Source organism: Staurois parvus, unplaced genomic scaffold, assembly GCF_062004578.1.
Source record: "Staurois parvus isolate SC_StPar_1 unplaced genomic scaffold, SC_StPar_1.0 ptg000469l, whole genome shotgun sequence".
Taxonomy (NCBI): domain Eukaryota; kingdom Metazoa; phylum Chordata; class Amphibia; order Anura; family Ranidae; genus Staurois; species Staurois parvus.
The window spans coordinates 1,989,712-2,003,812 of NW_028318265.1; the positions used below are offsets into that span (position 1 = coordinate 1,989,712).

The 14,101-nt window shown below is 43.3% G+C and overlaps 1 protein-coding gene and 1 non-coding gene across 2 annotated transcripts in view; both read left to right on the top strand.

Annotated features, from left to right (window-relative positions):
• The first annotated feature begins 3,239 nt into the window (after nt 1–3,239).
• On the top strand, nt 3,240–3,346 carry LOC149452688 (U6 spliceosomal RNA). Its single transcript, XR_016314858.1, has one exon. It is a non-coding gene; the product is annotated as a U6 spliceosomal RNA (small nuclear RNA).
• Nucleotides 3,347–5,578: 2,232 nt separating this feature from the next.
• LOC149452689 (solute carrier organic anion transporter family member 1A2-like) overlaps nt 5,579–14,101 on the top strand; it is a 31,080-nt gene continuing 22,557 nt past the window's right edge. Inside the window, exons 1-3 of the mRNA XM_089689119.1 lie at nt 5,579–5,681; nt 11,046–11,136; nt 13,907–14,048. Coding sequence (XP_089545245.1) covers nt 11,080–11,136; nt 13,907–14,048 — 199 coding nt within the window. The 5' untranslated portion in view covers nt 5,579–5,681; nt 11,046–11,079. The remainder of the gene's footprint in view (nt 5,682–11,045; nt 11,137–13,906; nt 14,049–14,101) is intronic.

Genomic DNA, 14,101 nt, shown 5'->3' on the forward strand with positions numbered 1-14,101 from the left:
ATATATATATATATATTACATTATATACTATATTGCCCAGGTGGCAGCCTATCAGGGTACCACTCTTGAATTCACTGAGCTCCTGAAGCGACCCATTCTTTCACAAATGCTTGTAGAAGCAGTCTGCATGCCTAGGTGCATGATCTTATACACCTGTGGCCATGAAGGTAATCGGAACACCTGAATCCAATGATTTGGAGGGGTGTCCCAATACCTTTGGCAATATAGTGCATGTATATATATATATATACAGTCAGGTCCATAAATATTGGGATATCAACACAATTCTAACATTTTTGGCTCTATACACCACCACAATGGATTTGAAATGAAATGAACAAGATGTGCTTTAACTGCAGACTGTCGGCTTTAATTTGAGGGTATTTACATCCAAATCAGGTAAACGGTGTAGGAATTACAACAGTTTGCATATGTGCCTCCCACTTGTTAAGGGACCAAAAGTAATGGGACAATTAGCTTCTCAGCTGTTCCATGGCCAGGTGTGTGTTATTCCCTCATTATCCCAATTACAATGAGCAGATAAAAGGTCCAGAGTTCATTTCAAGTGTGCTATTTGCATTTGGAATCTGTTGCTGTCAACTCTCAAGATGAGATCCAAAGAGCTGTCACTATCAGTGAAGCAAGCCATCATTAGGCTGAAAAAACAAAACAATCTCATCAGAGAGATAGCAAAAACATTAGGCGTGGCCAAAACAACTGTTTGGAACATTCTTAAAAAGAAGGAACGTACCGGTGAGCTTGGCAACACCAAAAGACCCGGAAGACCACGGAAAACAACTGTGGTGGATGACCAAAGAATTCTTTCCCTGGTGAAGAAAACACCCGTCACAGCAGTTGGCCAGATCAACAACACTCTCCAGGAGGTAGGTGTATGTAGGTCAAAGTCAGCAATCAAGAGAAGACTTCACCAGAGTGAATACAGAGGGTTCACCACAAGATGTAAACTACTGGTGAGCCTCAAAGACAGGAAGGCAAGATTAGAGTTTGCCAAACAACATCTAAAAAATCCTTCACAGTTCTGGAACAACATCCTATGGACAGATGAGACCAAGATCAACTTGTACCAGAGTGATGGAGAAGGAAAGGAACTGCTCATGATCCTAAGCATACCACCTCATCAGTGAAGCATGGTGGTGGTAGTGTCATGGCGTGGGCATGTATGGCTGCCAATGGAACTGGTTCTCTTGTATTTATTGATGATGTGACTGCTGACAAAAGCAGCAGGATGAATTGTGAAGTGTTTCGGGCAATATTATCTGCTCATATTCAGCCAAATGCTTCAGAACTCATTGGACGCAGCTTCACAGTGCAGATGGACAATGACCCAAAGCATACTGCAAATGCAACCAAAGGGTTTTTTAAGGGAAAGAAGTGGAATGTTATGCAATGGCCAAGTCAATCACCTGACCTGAATCCGATTGAGCATGCATTTCACTTGCTGAAGACAAAACTGAAGGGAAAATGCCCCAAGAACAAGCAGGAACTGAAGACAGTTGCAGTAGAGGCCTGGCAGGTCATCACCAGGGATGAAACCCAGCATCTGGTGATGTCTATGCGTTCCAGATTTCAGGCTGTAATTGACTGCAAAGGATTTGCAACCAAGTATTAAAAAGTGAAAGTTTGATTTATGATTATTATTCTGTCCCATTACTTTTGGTCCCTTAACAAGTGGGAGGCACATATGCAAACTGTTGTAATTCCTACACCGTTCACCTGATTTAGATGTAAATACCCTCAAATTAAAGCTAACAGTCTGCAGTTAAACTACATCTTGTTTGTTTCATTTCAAATCCATTGTGGTGGTGTATAGAGCCAAAAAGTTAGAATTGTGTCGATGTCCCAATATTTATGGACCTGACTGTATATAAAATTATATATATATATCTTTTGAAGGGCTTATGGGAAATAGCCCTCCCCAAACAGGATATTGAGCTAAACCAGGAAGCAAATAAGAGAATCAAAATCTTCTCTAGGTGGAAGAGTGGATTTGATAATGAAGTTGGCGGTGCCTCCATCCAGTACAGGATCAGGATCAGTACAGTATCTTCTGTGAACAGAGAGATTTCCCTTCCTGGGAAATGAATGAGTAGTCTAAACAAAGTATTATAACCTTTTTGAAAAATATATAAACAAATCCAAATAAATAAATATAAATAAATCCAAACACTTAAATACAATAATAAAATTCAAAAAAATAAAAAAAATAAAAAAATAATAAAAAAGTCCAATGCAAAGTGTCCCAAAATGTCCCAATATAACCAAAAATAGTGTCAAACAGAAATGGTGTCCAAAAATTGTCCAAATATCCAAATTTAATTCATCCAGTCAGAAGAAATTCCCTTCCATCCCGTAATACCTCGAAAAAAACAAATTCAAAAATCTAGTGCATTACCTTAATACATAATATATTCTCTCCATGCAAACACAAAAACACAAAAATGTGCAACCACTATATATGTGTCTAAACAAAGTAATTGTGAGCAGAAGAACTATTACAACCAGCAAATAACATGAACCATAAGTATACAGATGCACACCAGTATGGAAATAATACAATCTTTATATAAGAAGAGATTAATAACAGTACATACATTCAATGTACAAACTGGTAATATCAGAAAAGGGTCCAATAGGAGTCCTGGTGGAATTGTGCAGATATATTTGGGCATATAAAGTCATTAATAGAGATACCTCCAGATGAATGTTGCAGCAAAGCCCAGTTGCAAGGGATGATGATGTAGCATCTGTCTATTCATCAGAGATGTGAAAATAAGTCCTCCAACTGTTGTCCAACCTACCTGGAACAGAGCATCTCACCAGCAAGAACCATGGTGTGGCACTGGAACTCAGATTCAGCCTATCTACTTGGTGCTTTTGTCCCTCACTTATTATTTCTAATCTGACATAGAACCGAACCTCTAACTACAGAAGTGACCATTGCATGCCTGACCTGGCTCTAGCCTATGATTATTATTGAGCTCTAAGCTAAAACTAGCTACAGAATCCCAGACCAGAAGGAACATGGTTAACTAGAATAACAGGAGCTGCATAAAAATACTCTATTGCAATAAACAAGTTCACCTACTAATACCGTAGACTGGAAGGTGGCCACTACATGTATACAGTAGCACGGACCTAGCTATCTGGCCCTGTGCTTGTGAGATAATAACAATAGGACAGAGATATGTCTGTCACTTGGGTTCAGAAATACACTCAAGGTGCTTGCTTCGGCAGCACATATACTAAAATTGGAACAATACAGAGAAGATTAGCATCGTCCCTGCACAAGGATGACACGCAAATTCGTGAAGCGTTCCATTAAAAAAAAAAGAAATACACTCAAGCAGCTACGGGAAGCTGCAGTTAAACTACTGGAGCACAGGAACACTTGCATAATAGTTTCTGCTTCTGATCTGGGTGAAAATACAACAGCAGCAGCAGCCCATGTGTGCATTAGGCCATGTGTCTCAGTGATCTGCCTCTTTCTCTTCACTTCCTCCTTTCCCTCCTCTCTCCCAAGGCAGAAAGTGTTAGTACATATTTCTACCTGTGCATAACAATGTGATATTAGCAGCTAACAGTAGAGGGCATATATATTACAAGATAAATTCACCTTTCCTAACTTGTTACATGTTAAACCCATATTCAGGGTGTAACATGTTAAGATTAGACCAGCCTTCGTTGCCCCCGCTCCCCTCTTTGACAGCTAGTGGGGGATCTTCTCCCCCCTCGCTAGCTATCAAATTTTTAAAAAGTGTGGCCATGTGGGGCTCCGCCCGGCTGGCTGAATCACTCATTCACAGTCTCTGAAGTGCCATGGTAGTTCATTCATTCATGCTGTCAATACATCTGCTTGCTTGTACATCTTGTACAGGCAAGCAGATATACTGACAGATCTGCAGGGGAGACCTGCATGGCACCAGAAATCTGCTAATCGCTGGTGCATTGGTTTACACCAGGGTTATTGAACTAAAATTCAAGGAGGTATGGTCACTAAAATTTTCTTCTGGGCGAGGTCTGAATAGGGTGTGCCCATCAGTGTGCCCCCTTACATTAGGTGTCGTCATCAGAGTGCAACTTTACATCATGTATTCCCATCACATTAGGTGTGCTCATCAGAGTGCTCCTTTACTTCAGTTGTCCCCATCAGAGTGCCCCTTTACATCAGGTATCCCCATCACATTACCTCTATACATTCAGTATTCCCGTCAGAGTGCCCCCTTACACTCAAAGTACCCCTTTCTATCATATTTCCCCATCAGATTGCCCATTTACATCATATTACCCATCAGAGTGCCCCTTTCCATCACATATGCCCATCAGAGTGCTCCTTTCCACAGTATGTGCCCATTTGTGCCCCCTTAACATAACATGTGCCCATCAGAGTGCCCCCTTAACATAAAACACGCCCATCAGAGGGCCCTTAACATAAAATAAGGGGCATGCTGATGGGCACATTTTATGTTAAGGGGCACTCTGATTGATACATTTCATGTTAAGGGGCACTCTGATTGATACATTTTATGTTAAGGGTGACTCTGATTGATACATTTTATGTTAAGGGGCACTCTGATTGGTACATTTTATGTTAAGGGGCACTCTGATTGATACATTTTATGTTAAGGGTGACTCTGATTGATACATTTTATGTTAAGGGGCACTCTGATTGATACATTTTATGTTAAGGGGCACTCTGATGGGCACATTCTATGTTGTGCCCACCAGAGTGCCCCTTAACATTAAAGGTGCCCATCAGAGTGCCTCTTAACAATAAATGTGCCCATCAGAGTGCCCCTTAACATAAAATGTATCCATCAGAGTGTCCCTTAACATTCAATGTGCCCATCAGAGTGCCCCTGTAAGACTACACCCTACCTTGAGGGCAGACAGGAGCTGTGCCGGGATCCTTGCTGAAGTATGCTTGTGTATACAGGCAGGGAGCAGGAGCCGGAGAGACAGTGAGCTACAAAGGGTGAGGCGCACATGTGATGTCATATTGCCGTGATGACCACCCTACTCAGTGACAGATCTGTCGTTGTGGGCTGGCGGTCCAGAAGGAAGCGCTGCGGGAGTTGTTCTCGGACCGCGGTCCGTTATTTACTGACCAATGGTTTACAGGTTCCTGCAGACAAAAATAATAAATGCACATTTTTTACCTGCAAATAATGTGCATTTATTATTTTTTACTAAAAGACGAAATTAACCTTTAAGCTATTTGGATGTGAACAGCTGTGGTCGCAGTACAGACTTTAGGGAATTATGTGATCATTAAAATGAACAAATAACATCTCATCCCGGAAATATTGACTATGCTATGATTTAGAGAACTATCTCTGGTGTACAAACAAGAAAGGTGCCTCTAAGTTGGAAAATGTCCAGAACTTGCAGACCAATGCATGACATGACAGGTGAGCTTTCTGCCATCACACGTCCAGTAAACTGGAATTTTAATCCCTAGGTTACCAGGCACAGCCGCCCATCAGCAAATCTCACTGTTATGTAATACAATCAGGCTCTTGTGTAGTTTTAAGTTTTTTACAGAAAATATAAACTTTGAAGCTTAATTTCCGGCAGCTTTTCCAAGTTAATTATCAAAAGCTGAGTCAAAGTCCATTGCAGATCTCTATCTCCAATCTCACGTGTTCAGCAGATCCATGGTTGTAAGTAGCGGCTGCATTTGCTGTTTTTATTTCTGTGTTTTATTAATTGGAAAAAGTTGGTGACTTTTAACAATATTCATTCTATGACAAGATCTTCTGATCCTGTTGTGTCACTGTGCGATGTGAAGTGGACTGCAAAGGATGACTATCATGTCACCTGCTGAATGTAATGAGAACTGACTTCTCCACAACCATCTTAGATTGTCCTCAGATGCCCCCATCTAAGGCCATTGTAATATATTGCAACCTATGTGAGAAGACTCAGCTGGAAGCTTTTATCCTCCAAGTCCTGGGACATGTGCCAGTTCCAGTCTTGAAACTAGTATGCAGCCCTGGAAGCAGAGGATTGCAGCTTCCAGCTGAGGCTTCTCAGGCAAGTATTTCATTTTTTGACTGATTCCCTTTAAGAGGGTTACATAATAACTTATTTTCGAACACTTGAAAATAAATGTTTTATATAACCTTTATCTTTCAATTGTAATGTGTAATAAAACAGCCACTTGTAGTCTCATTCAAGAGCCTGTGCTGACAGGGGGACAATGCAGGAGCACAATGGAGAGACAGGACCAGTCTCCTGGTCCTATAACAGGAAGTGTCTGGACAAGGACCTTCATGGCAGAATCACCAGGAATTATTTTATTGAAAGATGCAGATTCAAAAGGATTGAAAATTAATTTTCGAATTTCATTAACATGTTAAAGTATCTATGAGATGTTATTGATTGGGTTTGCATCTACTTTACTGGTACAAAATCATTAATACGCTGTTTGTTTGACCATTCTAGCCCGTGGCAGGCTCTCTAACTTCACTCTTCTTTCTCCATTTTTCTGCTATTTTCAGGTTTTTACATCTGTAAGTTCTACGTTGATACCATTCCTGTTATTATAGGCTAGAAATTGAATTTTGATTATTTGCAGTATGTTGAAATGTTATTCTGTTTTTTTGTTTACAGAATCACTTGTTTTCTTAACCACCTGCCCTCCAGAGGATTTACCCCCCTTCCTGACCAGGCCATTTTTTTTATTTTTTGCGCTATAAAAAAAGACCGACAATTTTGAGAAAAAAAACAATATTTTTTATTTTTTGCTATAAACATGTCCAGTAAAAAAATTTTAAAAATCAAATTTCATCATAAATTTAGGCCAAAATGTATTCTGCTACGTCTTTTATAAAAAAAAAATCCCAATACATGTAATTGGTTTATGTGAAAGTTATAGCATTTACAAATGGCAGTATATATACTGGGATTTTTTTTTCATTTTTACTAGTAATGGCGGCGATCAACGACTTATAGCGGGACTGCAGCGGGCATTCTGACACTGGGAGGAACTGACTTGGTGTTACTGACATCCCCAGTGACACCAATACAGTGATCAGTGCTAAAAAAAAGCACTGACACTGTACTAATGATACTGGGCAGGAAGGGGTTAACATGAGGGGCATTCAAAGTGTTAACTGTGTGCTGTTTTACTATAAGCTGTGTCCATGTGCTTCACTGTAAGCACACAGCTATGCAAAGCAGTGTGCATGAGCTGACAAGGAGGAGAACAGTTTTGTTTACAAACAATTCAACTCCCCATCAGATATGCTCGGCAATCATCAGGCACCAGTGAGTAATTACCGGCCGGGACCCGCTGATTGACAGCCGTGGCCATGAATGGCGGCGTGGGTAGGGCGTGCGTGCGACTTGCGCACGCCCCCTACCCAGTAATGCAAAATCACGTGTATATATATATATATATATATACGTGATTTTGCGAACCCCTGCTGCCCTGTAGCAGTATTTCTGCTATAGGGTGATCGGGAAGCAGTTAAAGCACAAACAACAAGAAGAAATCTATCATAGTGCAGCACTGCGTGAAGACGTTCAAGTGTGAACCCAACCTTGGTTCTCTCAAGGTGTATTTCTAGATAGCAAGTGACAAAAAAAAATATAACAGCACTCACTCCACAGAATACACAGGAGCTGGACTCAAACTGGTATTATTTTATACATTTGTTTGGAGACAGAAGTACGGAAACTAACAAGGATTGTTATCTTTTGACTCCAAATATCCTAGCCATCCTTCTGGACCCCACTACACATAGCAGCCATGGTGCCCTATGCTGCCAGTGTTGCTGCCAATGAATACTCTCTCCAGAGAAAGTATTCATTGGAAGCTCTCATTGGTCTGCAAGACTATGTGACTGCACTGACCAATGAGAAACACTCCTTTCTTCTGGAACACCTTACCAGAAGAAGAAGCCTCAGATGTGTTTCTCATTAGTCAGCACAATCACATTGCTACACTGACCAATGACCGCTTTCCATGGCAAGCAATATCATGGGAACTCACTCCAGGGGTGTGTATTGTGAAGTACATTATATGGACCACTACACAAGCAGCAGGGGGCATCACAGTCACTAGGTGCAGCGGGGTCTGGAGGAGTGACCAGCATGGCCGGATCTAGGGGGGTGCTGGGGTAGGCTATGCCCCCCCAGATTTTAGTTGTGCTCCCCCAAGGCCAACCCTAACCTGCCACTATACTACCCTAACCTGCCATTATGCTGCCCTAAAATTGACACAATACCACCCTAATCTGATACTTTACCGCCCTAGTTTGACATTATACTGTCCTAGCCTCACACTATATTGTCCTTGACTGGCACTATACTGATCTCAGTTATGCATTGTGTGGGAAGGAGGAGCTCTGCTGCCTGTGCCCAGGCTGTGTGCAGTGCAGGGATGGGAGAAGGAGCTGTGCCTCTGTCTTTTGCCCTGCCAGCAATGACCCCTGTCCTCTGCCCTGCCAGCAGTGACCTCTGTCCTCTGCCCTGTTAGCAGTGACCCCTGTCCTCTGCCCTGTCAGCAGTGACCCCTGTCCTCTGCCCTGTCAGCCCTGACCCCTGTCCTCTGCCCTGCCAGCAGTGACCCCTGTCCTCTGCCCTGCCAGCCGTGACCCCTGTCCTCTGCCCTGCCAGCAGTGACCTCTGTCCTCTGCCCTGCCAGCAGTGACCCCTGTCCTCTGCCCTGTCAGCAGTGACCCCTGTCCTCTGCCCTGTCAGCCCTGACCCCTGTCCTCTGCCCTGCCAGCCGTGACCCCTGTCCTCTGCCCTGTCAGCAGTGACCTCTGTCCTCTGCCTTGTCAGCAGAGACCTCTGTCCTCTGCCCTGCCAGCAGTGACCCCTGTTCTCTGCCCTGCCAGCAGTGACCCCTGTCTTCTGCCCTGATGACCTCCCATCCTCTGCCCCCCTGACATTTTTCACTGCACCCCCACATTGGACAGGCTAGATCCGGTCCTGGTGGCCAGCATATTTGGAGTTAGTTGACCTTTTCATTTTTTCATTTTCTTTAAATAATAAGTATAAGTGACACTGTCACAAGTATCTTGTTGTAGTGAATGCTCATTGGTGATGTACCAGCAGTACTGGCATGTTCTACACTGTGGCCGTTAACTGTTTGTTTGTTGGGACTGTATAAGTAATGTTAAACTCTTTCTATACATGCACTCCGCTTTGTATGCTTTGCTTATATTTTGCACGACACCATATTTTATATGTACCCACTTTCCTGAGACCATGAGAAGAAACGACCCTGCCTCAGTCACCTTGTTACCGTGAAGTTATTGTATGCTTCATTTTTGTTTTATTTATAAATAACAAACGGGTTTATACTTGCAATGTAATTGCAATGTAATTGCAGAGGGGCCCCATACCTCCTCTTCTAGGGTCCCCTGCTGGTGCTCCTAGCTCCTCCTTTTCTCAGTGTGCCACCATAGGAAGCTGCTTCCTGCCATGGCACACCTGCAGGCTCAATCCTGAACCACGCTTCCTGTATTCATAAACACACACAGGGCGGCTCAGCCCCACCAATGGGCACAGTGCTGGATCGAGTAATGCATTAACCACTTGGTGACCGTGATATAGCCGAATTCAAAGTGACCTTTTACCACATGATCAGCTGTGTCCAATGACACAGCAGATCACGGAGTAAATACAGATGCCGGTTATCAGCAGCACATTCCTCATGCTGTCACAGTGTGAGGAAAGTACTGCCCATAAGCGGCATCTGTCACAGAGGAGATCGGCACTGATCATCAGGGCACTGATCATCAGTGCCCTGCTGTGCCGCATAGCAGTGCCACCCACCAGTGCCTAGCAGCGCCTCCCACTAGTGCCTAGCAGTGCCACCCATCATTGCCCCCCAGCAGTGCCACCCATCAGTGCTGCCCAGCAGCTGTGCCCAGCAGTGCTGCCCATCAGTACCTAGCATTGCCACCAGTCAGTGTCATCAGTCAGTGCTGCCAGTCAGGGCTGTCAGTCAGTGCCATCGGTCAGCACTGCCCGTCAGTGCCGCCTATCGGTGCCCATCAGTGCCGCTTATCAGTGACCATCATTGCTGCATATAAGTGCATCATCATCAGTGCCTCCTCATCAATGCCCACCAGTGCTGCCTCGTCAGTGCCACCTCATCAGTGCAGCCTATCTGTGCCCATCAGTGCTGCCTATCAGTGCCCATCAGTGCTGCCTATCAGTGCCCATCAGTGCTGCCTATCAGTGCAGCCTCATCAACACACATCAGTGAAGGAGAAAAATTACCTGTTTGCAGAATTTTATAATAGATACAAAGAAAACCTTTTTTTATTCAAATTTTTGGCTTTTTTTGTTTATAGTGCAAAAAATAAAAACTCCAGTGGCGATTAAATACCACCAAAAGAAAGCTCTATTGGTGTGAAAAAATGTATAAAAACTTCTTATGGGTATAATGTTGCATGACCACGCAATTGTCATTCAAAACGCGACAGCACGGAAAGCTGAAAATTGGCCTGGACATGAAGGGGTATAAGTGCCCAGTAGGCAAGGGGTTAAGGTAAGCGATGTTTAGTCTTTAGAATCACTTTAAAAGTACAATAATATAATATTAATGTGATACCCGCATAAGCATGTGTATATAAAAGTTTAATGCACCGAATGAAGTCAGAACAGATATTTGGAATGCTGATTGTTTCTTTTTTGTATCTGTTCCCTACTGCAGAGGTTACTGTTAATATGTAACCACTGATCAATATTAGGATAGGAGATGCCTATCAATAACATTTCCAAGACAGAACAGATTTTTTTGCTGATAGATTGTAAGGGGATGGAGTGATTGCTCCTCTGAATAGTGAAACGTGATCCGATGGTGGACCCCTTTTCATGGGTATATGACAGGTGGATTGAAGGTGATATGTCACCTCTGTGACACCTGTTTTAACCCTTTAAAGGCAGCAGCACCTTGTGTCATTTTGGAACTGACAGAAGTAAGGTGTATGCAATACTTCGACAGGCAGGCTCACATTACAGTTGATTGTGTTTTGTCATCTCTTGTCATTTATTTTTTGCAGAAAATAGTTTTTTGGAGCAAACTAAAAATTTAGCATGACACAAACTTCAACTCCCCCGACACAGCGGAAATGTCACCTGTCCAAACTGAAGGTAGGTAACCACAAACAGAATTTAGAATTATTGCAATGCTACATAGCAGTCTATATTATTACCCATTGTTGAATGTGCAACTTGTATTGCTGCACCTATGGAGGCTGAATTCTTCCTGATCTCTGCCATCACCTCTGGGGAGGTGCACCCTGTATGTATCACCAGATCTAGGCTTTTTTTTATCATCATGGAATCTCTAATCAGATAAATCCCAAATCCAGTATAATAAATATTCACTGTGACAGCACTGTCACAATTGGGGGTCATATGAGCATACCTGGGTATTTGCCTGCTTTTCCTGGAGATGCTAGATTGTTCTTAGACTACGGGGTTTCCAGGCTCCATTCTCCACCTCCCCACAGATGGGTGATAACAACAGAAAACATACTGCAATTGTTTTGGCTGACTATTCATCTTTCTGTTTGCATTTTTATTTTTTTTGGGCAGTTGTTTTCTCATGTGTTGATATGTCCTGCCATTCCCACCAAAAGACCAAATATAGGGAGCGCTGACAGATCAACCAGATGTCTAACCCTTAATCCTATTCAGGCTGGGTCACATTGGACCTTCTAACAGCCAGCAAACATCGAGGCTGCGACTTGGTCAGGGTCTCAACCAGGGGCTGACTGACAACTCATGGGGCCCTCGGGAAATAGGGGATCATGGGGCTCCTGTGTCCTTGCCCAAACTCAAAAAAGCCTATGAAAAAGGTACCAGGGGCATCTCATGGGGCCCCCTACTGACCCCGGGCCCTCGGGCAGTGCCCAAGTTTCCAAATGGTCAGTCCACCCTGGTCCCAACTATATGAAGCAGAATGCAAAGATATGAGTGTATTATAATTGATTTTCCAGTCTGTGGCTGCTGCTTTAGAGATCTTCCCAAAATCACTTCAAGACACCCTAAGTCTACCAGCATGGTGGTGTAGCTGGAAATGGATGATGTTTTTCTAGTTCTTGACAGTCTGTACTGACTTTCCTCCTCCTATAGGTAGGAGAGGTGTCACGTATGGGTATCTGCTAAATACTGTGTATTCTTACCCTTGAAGGAGCCACTGATAGCAGCACCATGATCTCTGACACACCCGGAATAGAGAGGGGATATTTCTTGTGCAAATTCATAGTTTTTGCTTTATTGGTAGGTATATCTAACTGTGTTGCAAGCAGCTTTATTTGTTTAAGTTTACAGCTGACTTTATTTATGTAGCACTACCCTCGTAAGGGCCACTGGATTTGGTTTGGGTCCCCCTAAGCACTGCATGGCCAGGCAACACACATTTTCCACATTTGCACATCCAAAGTCAGTAAACAGCCCATGGACATGGGTTTTTTTTTGTTTTATTAGGGGATTGAACTTGGATAGGGTAAATGGGTTTTGGGATGCCCAATTTGATTAAAAAAAAGCAGAATGAAGATGTTTACTGCTCTATCACACTTAGTAAAAAAATGACAGACACTTGACTGTGTTCCAGCCGGAACCAATACAGTCCTTAGTAAAGTAATCTCCTTCTAGAGCATGGTGTTCCCTGGGTGGATTTCTAGTAACATGACAATGTGTAGCTCTTGGTCCCCTTTCTGCACATAACACCAGCCCACCTGGCTACGGTATCTGATCCCAGAACAAGGTATTTAGTAAGATATGAACTGTCACCTGAAGACTTTCCAGAACTTTCATCCAGCAGACTTCTCCCTTCTAGGCCCTGGGGGTGTAGAGGTACTCACACTGTCCTTGCCTGCAGCTGTGGATAAAACTGCTTTCAGGCCTCCCAGCTGGGCTGGTTCCTCCCCAAGCTTTGCAGGCTGTCCTTTCCCTGTAGACTGCAGGGCAGTGGAGCTCCCTCTTTCAGCTTCTCCTCAGCTTCCAGCCTCCAGCCTAGAAGCATATTCCCTCTCCTCTGGGGCTCCCTCCCAGGTCACACAGCAACACCTCTCAGCAATCCATCGTCCACCTGACTCCCCTGTTAGTATGGCTCTCTCATATGTATGGGATAGTCTACCACACTACCAGGGCCTCTTAGCCTGGGATTGGTTAGACTTCCAAGAATGTGCCGATTGAGGTCTCCACCTTTCCGCCAACTGACTTCTTGAAGCTTTCATGGACCTCCGGAACCAGATGGAGGTGACAGAGTCCCAAGCTGCTGAGTCATCCAGACTGACCTCACCCTGGACCCACAAAAATTTAGGCTCATTCACTACCATGAGCCAAAACTAAATTTACTGGACATTAACCCTACCTAATGGGTGTTACATTTAGATATATAACTCTATTAAAAGGTGCTTCTGTTGTTTGTTCCTGTTTATGTCACTTCACTGGAAAATGTAGGAAAATTCCTGTTAAATGAAGAATGTTCCTATTTTTCTGTCCACTGTGTATAAGTAATAGAAATCCAGTGGCAGTGAATGAGGTCATGTGGAAAGAATTCTTGCAGTATGATTACTGATCATGTGCCATTTAAATACTGTAAATTTACAGTTAGGGCAATGAGATACAATTGCAGTATAATTGCATCACCATCCTGTGACTTGAGGTGTGGCTGCAGAAATTACACAGTGACATCTGAATTGTTGTCTTCTCAGCACAGTTCTGTGTCTGCGATTAGTAAAATCATTTATCTGAGATTCGGCTAGTCCTGGTGCTGTAGAACTACAACTGCCAGCATTTTGGCTACATCCAGAGAGGAGTGTCAGACCTCAGAGAATAGCTTTCATGTATTACCCCTCATTACTATTTGTCCTGATAAGATTTATCATGGTGTGTTCCCCTGTGCTTCCAGGTTTTTCTCTTCTCCTTATCCTTTGTCTACATCACCAAATCTCTGGCGCTTGTCTATTCCCGCAGCATGATCACCCAGATAGAGAGACGCTTCAATATCCCCTCCAAGCTGGTCGGGGTCATCGATAGCAGCTTTGATATTGGTAAATTTTACAAAATGTTACAAAATGAAGGGCCTGGGTCACTAATGGGGTCC